The 8,280-nt window shown below is 32.2% G+C and overlaps 4 protein-coding genes across 5 annotated transcripts; 2 read left to right on the forward strand and 2 right to left on the reverse strand.

Annotated features, from left to right (window-relative positions):
- Positions 1-237: 237 nt before the first annotated feature.
- On the forward strand, positions 238-1,772 carry LOC125050825 (gamma-secretase subunit Aph-1). Its single transcript, XM_047650862.1, has 3 exons — positions 238-641; positions 725-898; positions 1,244-1,772. The coding sequence occupies exons 1-3, from the start codon at positions 420-422 to the stop codon at positions 1,568-1,570; spliced, it is 723 nt and encodes a 240-aa protein (XP_047506818.1). The 5' UTR covers positions 238-419; the 3' UTR covers positions 1,571-1,772.
- LOC125050826 lies at positions 1,656-2,804 on the reverse strand. Its single transcript, XM_047650863.1, has 3 exons — positions 2,538-2,804; positions 2,261-2,371; positions 1,656-2,103 (listed from the first exon to the last, which is right to left on the reverse strand). Exons 1-3 carry the CDS (start codon positions 2,612-2,614, stop codon positions 1,908-1,910), a joined length of 384 nt encoding a protein of 127 aa, XP_047506819.1. The 5' UTR covers positions 2,615-2,804; the 3' UTR covers positions 1,656-1,907.
- Positions 2,805-4,156: 1,352 nt separating this feature from the next.
- LOC125050829 lies at positions 4,157-7,740 on the reverse strand. The gene is made up of 2 exons (XM_047650866.1): positions 7,372-7,740; positions 4,157-5,420 (listed from the first exon to the last, which is right to left on the reverse strand). Exons 1-2 carry the CDS (start codon positions 7,637-7,639, stop codon positions 4,744-4,746), a joined length of 945 nt encoding a protein of 314 aa, XP_047506822.1. The 5' UTR covers positions 7,640-7,740; the 3' UTR covers positions 4,157-4,743.
- LOC125050828 (protein ALP1-like) lies at positions 4,170-6,784 on the forward strand. 2 transcript variants are annotated; one of them, XM_047650865.1, is made up of 3 exons: positions 4,170-4,468; positions 5,792-6,006; positions 6,271-6,784. In XM_047650865.1, the coding sequence occupies exons 1-3, from the start codon at positions 4,170-4,172 to the stop codon at positions 6,678-6,680; spliced, it is 924 nt and encodes a 307-aa protein (XP_047506821.1). In that variant the 3' UTR covers positions 6,681-6,784. The 2 variants fall into 2 exon arrangements, with proteins under 2 accessions (XP_047506821.1, XP_047506820.1); XM_047650864.1 differs by having other exon boundaries at positions 5,792-6,784.
- Positions 7,741-8,280: the final 540 nt, after the last annotated feature.

Raw genomic sequence — 8,280 nt, forward strand, 5'->3', positions numbered from 1 at the left:
CTACGAACGAAGCGTTTTCGACAGTACGATTACGCAAAAGCGGTAGTGTATGTAGAAAACTTTTCGACACCAATATGGCTAGACCCCCAGGCCATGGCATGAAATATGAATCATAAAACAAAATTCGCCAAGCCGCAGTGGGGCAATAAAATTTCAAATGTTTTATTAGGTTCGGATTGTCAATTGTCATTTGTTAGGCATCTGTCACTTCTGTCAGTATACACAGTCATCGACTTAGTCATGATCACTCAAATATTAAAAACAATTAAACAAGTAATCTTTTAATATTGACCAAAAATAATTATATTTAGTATATGACACTAACTGAAATATTATAAATAGTTTATAAAGTTTAACATAGTTACAACACTTTAAGTACATAAGTATTAGGCACGTCCAGGATTTGGTGATCAATAAGGATGACACTCGCAGAGTTTTTTAGTTGTACTCTACTTGCTTTCGGTCCACCGTTGGCAATGTTCGCAATGACCATAGCTAAAGATCCAGTGAGAATAATAATCATGATAGCAGCAGCCTTTTTCTGGCTTCTATCGTTTTTAGTATCCTCTTTGGTTTGGTTCATAGTCGTCCCACTTCGAAGCTATTTAGCTTTTGGTATGGTGTTTGCGGTTGCATTTCAGGTATATTTTAAAGCTTTCTCTTTGATTATGAAGTAAACGTAATATTTTTTAAAAATATATTAATTATTTTTCTTTCATTATAGGAAATTTTCAGATACTTCATATATTTGTTACTTAGAAAAACCGAGGCAGGTCTCAAAGAAATATCAGATAATAATGAAATAAGTAGTCACAAATTAGAGATGGCCTATGTTTCTGGCCTAGGATTTGGTAGTATGAGTGGAGCATTTGCCTTGGTTAATGTTCTAGCAGATTCTGTAAGTATATATTAATCTGATATTCAATATTTTTATAATATAATATTATGGAAAACACTGTTTCACTGGATAAAAACGTTCATTTACAATTATTTATTAGATTTTAAACATATTAAATTGTTTTGTATCTTGTATAGCTGTTGATTAAACATAAATTGGGCCTGGCTTAGGGCTTTAACTATGTATTATATTTAAAATTATATTATGGGTAACTGTTTATTTTTATTTCATATATAATTTAAGTAAACAAACGGCAATTATTATTAATATTATGATAATAGTTTGGTAATTTTTGATATTGATGATTATTAATTATACATGATTTATTACTTTATATATTTTCAGGTTGGACCAGGCACTCTAGGTCTTCAAAATGGAACTGAGTTCTTCTTTGTCTCAAGCGCAGCTATGACTCTCTGTATGATTCTTCTTAATACATTTTGGAGTGTTATTTTCTTCAATGGAATGGATGAAAAGAACTATAAGAAGATATTTTGGGTTGTTGGTTCACACTTTTTAGTATCTGGCATAAGTTTAATGAACACAAAAGGGCTATATGTATTTACCATTTTACCTTCTTATATAATTTTAGTAATTACAGCAATAACAGCATTTAAGTGTGCTGGAGGAAACATTGCTTCTGTATTAAATTCTTGCTTTTCCAAGGCCTAAGAAATAAACACCCTCTAATGATAATTGAAATAATTACATGGAGACCACTCTAAGTCTTGACTTGAGAAATAAAAAATAACATAGATCTCTCTTTAGATTTTATTTATTTAGTACATAAGAAATAATAACTAAGCTGATGTTTGTGTACTATACAAAATGTTAGTAGTTTAATTAAATAAACAACGTAAGGACATCCTTGAAATTTGTTTTTACTTATATAAGAATCACAACATATATAACAACAGTTGAGTTCTGTAAATTCCCCTTGTTCATTCGATTCCTGACAGGCAGCAAATAGCAGGTGCAATGCAAATATTGTATGCCAGTTTAGGAAATATTAGTTATCATCAATTTCTTCATTGAGTTGCATTAATAAAGAGTCAATGGTCCAAATAGTGTCTGGTGAGTCTGAATCGTGAGGAATATATGTTTTGAGAACATCTAATGCGGCATCAATCCCTTCAACTGAAGATGTTATCCCACCACTGACCTCAGCTAAAGTATTAGCTGTTTCAGTATCCTTTCTCTCAGTCCTGGAATGTAAATCATATCACTTTCATGATACCAAAATTACAAGATGTCACCTTATGGCAATGTATCTTCTTTTCAACATATTGCACTGTTAAATTAATTAAATTTTTAAGTACTGTAATTAAAAATATAAGCATATATGATAACCATATAACTTACACTGGAGGCTTTGATAATTCCTTTTCTAGGATATCTTGAAAATCATCTATGTCGGGTAATGTAGGTATATCGTCAAATGATTCTGGTGATTTTTTTGGAATTATAAGTTCTCTGAAAAGTACACTTTAGTAGTATATCTTACCTACCTACCTATTGTATTGGGGTTTTTTAATTGCAAAATGGTAAGATCTGAAAATAGCTCTTTTTGATTAAACAATTATATTTTTATCGCATTGTTTAAGGAATGCCAATTTCGCTAGGCCAGCCAGTAACCTACTTTGTTTGTAATGGAGCTCCTTCTGTCCAAACACCAACTTTACGAGGCTCCGGCATTTTTGAATTCTGGTCATTCATTAAAAATTATTATATTATTTGCTTCTTTAAACAAAATTGACTCTGGTTACAATTTAATTTCTAATTCATACTTATGCAAACGGTTGTACATCAAGTAATTATACATAAAATACTAAACATAAGAATTTATGTACTAATGACTATTGTAAAATGAAAATAATCGTTTTTGCTTTAACCAAGATTCTTAAATATAACAAAAAAAATTCACAGATTATGTAGAGGTAAACATTTAACATGAATACGCATTGATTATTATCATGATAATAAATATTAATAATAAAATTCAAGGCTTGGACTGACACTTGATTCTGTTTACTTGTTATTTAAAGCTGACTAACTTTGATACATTAAGGGTATGTTCCGATATACACTGCGACCACTGTACAGAGTACCGTCAATTTAGTATACTGTGAAACCGTTTCTATATAGCCAGCTATACTGGTTACAATTTAAAACGGAACGCAGTCCAGTATACTAGTCAGCTTCGTTTATCGACACAGTTTTCAAATGAGTGCATCAAAGTTTTTCAATTCAACAAGAAAAACTATTATTGGAGTATTATCGCATTAAAAAAATCTATATTAATATTAACTGTCAATTGAATTAATACTACAAAGAAAGTAAGTTAGAATTTTAAATGTTTGTTATCAAACTGTAAGTTATATCAGCCGTTAGGCATTCAAGTGGTTTTGATTGATCACGTGATCAAAGCACTGCGAGTACCTTACCTCGAAAACGCCAGTGCTCGCAGTAGAAGTATAGCGGGGATTTGTGATGTCATATATTTCCTAGGACGCTGCGGCTGTATACTGCAGTCCATAGCGGAACAAATTTTTGAACAGTGGGAGCACTATACAGTACTCGCAGTGTATATCGGAACATACCCTAAAACTTTAAACATTTCGTAATTCTCACAATCTGTAAATGTCAAGTTCTAACTTTTCAAATATGACGCGCGGTTGAAGTTCGAACGGCATAACACGAAAGCAGGAAAGTGTCTCTAAAAAATCAATTTGGTTTCTATCCATTTTTTTTAACTTTAAAATCATAGAAAATTACTGGAATAAATTCTTATTTTTTCTTCAATCAGTTCCAATAATTGTTGAGTTTAAAATATTTTTACCAAAAATATCAACCCTAATATTATCTAGATAGTTGATTTACATAGTATATAATTTATTTTGTGTTTTGATTCAGTTATTATTTTTCTTACGGTTTCATTTTATCGTTACCAGGTTAAGTGATCTAAACTAAAATCATTTGGGTTTAGGAGGAATGGTTTAGGGTGAAACAATTTTAATTTAGGTGGTTGGTTAACCTTATTGAAAAAATTTATGTCCTTCCATCTATATTCACATAAGGTAAGCGAACAATCGTACGAGCAACTGTGAACTGACTAAGGGCCGAAACACATAACGCAAACTGCTTATTTTTGCGGCGCCGCAACGCCAAAATCGGCAGTTGCGTTGCCGCGTTGCGGCGTCGCGAAACAGGGCATTATGGTAGGGCAACCATTTTCTCGTGATTTTTGAGTGTGGATAGACGTCTCTCTGCGATGGATCGTAATAAACTTATTGCTTATTTGTTATTAAGAAGACATTATTCTATCTTAAAAATACGGCAAAGAAGATACTGGATACATCCATTAAGTAAGGGTATGAATCCAAATGGCGAGTTCTTTTCTAAAAAATACGAAGCATTAAAGATAGACGAAAAAAAATTTGTTGCCTACTTTAGAATGAGTATATCATCATTTGAAGAGCTATTAAGCGAGTTATCAAAATATATACAGAAGAAAAAAAATAAAGGAAGAAAACCAGTTACTGCTTTGGAAATGCTGGGCTTAACTTTAAGGTAAAACAAATAGGTTTCTTATTTTTTTTTATTGATGTTTATGGCACTCGGAATCAAATGTTTAGTTTTATTTGTACCCCTGGCTTTATACACCTGTGGTACTAGCGGGGTGTCGATAAAAATTTTGCATCACTAGTGTTCATGGTTTGGGGGTACCTAGTGGTACAAAGCCAGGTTCAAATGAAACAAGACAGAATCAAATTAAGCTTTTTGCATTATACAATTTTCTTACTTTAAGAATACTTTAATAGGCCTTAAAAAATGTAATGATCAATTTAAGAAAAATCAAACTCCTCATCTTGTGAAACATAGGAAGTAGCTGACGTTTCGTCCAGTAAAAATGGTGAATTTATTGGACGTTGTTGGTTTGATGATGAGGTAGTCCTCTGTTCAGTAATCGAACTTCCAGGAGTAGAAGTGTGGTAGCCACTCTGAACCGTATTATCGTATCTCATAGTTGAATATCCTTGATTGTAACCCTGATGCTGATATTCTTGATTATAGCCGTGATGTGTATTTTGATGAATTGAAGGTTGAAGAATGTCGGTTAATATTTGAAGCACCCGACTTTGAAATATCAATGTTTGATTCTCATTTAACGATTGTAGAGATGGTAAAATCCCCTTGAAAAAATGCAAATGTCTATTCTCCGGTGTTTTTAATATTGCCAATAAATCTTCTTCAATATCATCCTTATCATCTTTTCGTTTTCGTGGTTGACTTTTATAACGAGGCAATGCCGTTATTTCATTCTCAATATCTCCTTCCGCTACGCATAAACTGGAATCAGTTGCATTTTGTGAAACCTTTTTCAAAAACTGTAATTGTTTATTCAAGTGATATTCTTTAATTTTTGCAGCTCCAGCTCCTGATCGATTGGCATCTTTTAGTTTTTTTTGATATTTAGCAAAATTATCTTTTATGGCCTTCCACTTCTTGACTAAATCATTACCTGCAACAAAAAACTTCACAAGTGAAAAATAGTAATAAAGACTAAAATTCCCTAGATTCCATTTATACTACATATAAAATTTGATATAACTTTCATAAGTACTTTCGGTCCATCCAATTTCATATAAATGGCTGGCCGCCGAAAAAGAATAATTTTCTGCTTTTTCTTGACTTAGGCAAGTTAAAAACTGATTGACTTTGCCTAGAACAACCATAATGTAAAATATTTATTGAGTACTTCTTTGAAAAACTACCTGTCTATCTTTGAAAATCTATTCCTTTAGCAACACTATTACCTGCGCGGTTTGAGTTTGATTATACCTACATTTGTATTATTTTATTATTTGCCTACTAATTATTATTTCATTTTAGATTTCTAGCAACCGGCAGTGACTTTAAAACCATGCATACGAATTACTTCCGAGGAGCAAGTACAATAGCAAAAATTGTAAGGACAGTTTGTCGCGCCATATGGAAACATCTATCAAGTCAAAATATACCTCCTATAACAAAACAGGTTCTAGAAGATGTCGCTATTGAGTTTGACAAGAAAGCAAATTTTCCTAACTGCATAGGAGCTCTTGATGGTAAACATGTCCGTATTACATGTCCTGCGCACAGTGGATCACTGTTTTACAATTATAAGGGCTATAATTCAATAGTTTTATTAGCTCTTGTAGATTCTAGATATAGATTCATTTTTGTCGATATAGGAGCGTATGGCAAGGAAAGTGACTCCACCGTTTTCCAGAACTCTAAACTTTATGATTTGATTATGACACGCAAATTACCTATTCCTGTACCAAAGCCTTTACCAGGTTCTCAAAATGAAACTCCATTTGTTTTTGTAGGAGATGAAGCATTCTCAATTTCGAATAACGTCATGCGCCCTTACTCAGGAAAACATTTGTCGGTACAACAAAGAGTTTACAATTATCGACTGAGTCGTGCCCGAAGATATGTCGAGTGCGCTTTTGGCATCCTAGCCAATAAATGGCGCATATTTCATCGATCTATGAATGTGCAATACGAATTTGCGACAGACATTATCAAGGCATGTTGTGTAATGCACAACTTTGTTTTGAATCGAGATGGAGTACAAGCGACCGATGACATTATCTTTGATGATTCTGATCTGCAAATGTTGCATTTGCCCACAGCAAATGAAAATAATTTAAGCCCACATCTAATACGGAATGATTTTTGTAATTACTTTTCCAGTGATGTTGGCGCCCTAAGTTGGCAATTAAACAAAATATGAATGTTCGTATACCTACTCAGTTCAAAATACAAATAATACCTTAATACATTTGATTCAAACTATTTAACATGTTGTGAACTGCGAATAAACAATTTAAATGGCAATTTGGTTTTATTTATAGTATTTGTTTACCTTTTTGAATAAGAGCGCGAGAAAAAAATATAATTTTAACTTAGAGAAAATCTTTTGCATAGGGCATTAAAATAAATGGTGTATTTCATATGATTAAAAAAAAAGATACATGCTACTTACATTAAACTACAATTTAAACCGCGGATCAGATTTTTACGTTTTTACTACAGTAAAAATTGTAGTTTTATTGTGAATAGTGATCGCGTAAACCTAAGACCAATGATATTAAATGTGATTTACTTTTGTAAGATGTTTTATTTCTTATCTATGTACTTTTGAATAGTTTTGAATCAAGTGTCCACTCTACGACTATAAATGTTACTCTATGCACAAGAAACGTTTGAAGTGCAACCATTAAAATTATAGCTATCTCTTTCAATTGCGTTTTATTTCATATCTTTTGGTTTGCTTATCAGTAAAACTTGCAAATGTGTGCAGTTTTGGATTGCTGGGAGGTAATGATTTAAACACAGGAACAGATTTAAAACGTAAATTACTATGAACATAACTTATCTTTAGTTTAAAATATCATTGCCTAAGACTATATGTTACTACTTACCCAGTTTTGATTTTTCGGTTGAGTTTTTTTCCTTGTAATCAACATAAACGATCTCACAAATGCTTTTCCATGCTTCTTGTTTTATAAATTTGTCTTTATAGGTTTCGTCACTAGTATCCCACAAACAACGGTGTTCCTGAACCGAAGATATAAACAGATCGACGTCAACGTCAGACATTTTAATTTTAAAACTGCTTCTCGGTTGACACGTGTTGTTTGCAAGAGTGTTAGAAACAAACTGCATCCTTGTCAACAAGTATGACGTCATAACGCTGGAATTCACGTCGTGCGTTGCGGCGCCGCACCGCTATAGCGCACTGCCGATTTCAGCGGCGCGGCGCCGCAACGCGCTTATGTGTTTCGGCCCTTAGAGATGTAAATGTCTTAAATTTTTACTAGATGTCGCTATTTGCACAAAACTATTTAGAAAACGGGTAAGAATATTTTTTAAAGATTTTCATTTTGATAGTTTACCATGTCACACTTACCATCATAATTTGTTGAAAATTTGTTCATTTAAAAAAAAAATGTGGTATTTAATTTGTTAGCGGACGTAGCGTTTTAATTGCTATACATTATTTATATTTCATCGATTTAACCTTAGCAATTCTTTATTGTGTCTAAAAAAAAACAAGTTTATATATAGCCAAGTAATAAAACAAAGCTTCTATAATATAGTCTAATATCTAAGTAATAATAATAAAAAATAAGTACTTAACGTAGTTTAATTTATGAAAAGTCAGAAATAATTTAATAAACATTACAAAATCGCAATTAAGCCATAAACTCTTGGATGCAAAATTATTTTGTCGTCACCTTCTCTCAATTATCGTTTCACGTCGATAAGATTTGCATACGACGCATTAAAATCACGATTATGTCAATTTTACACGTTGGATGCGTATAGAC

The sequence above is a fragment of the Pieris napi genome, chromosome 7 (genome assembly GCF_905475465.1).
Source record: "Pieris napi chromosome 7, ilPieNapi1.2, whole genome shotgun sequence".
In the NCBI taxonomy this organism is placed as follows: domain Eukaryota; kingdom Metazoa; phylum Arthropoda; class Insecta; order Lepidoptera; family Pieridae; genus Pieris; species Pieris napi.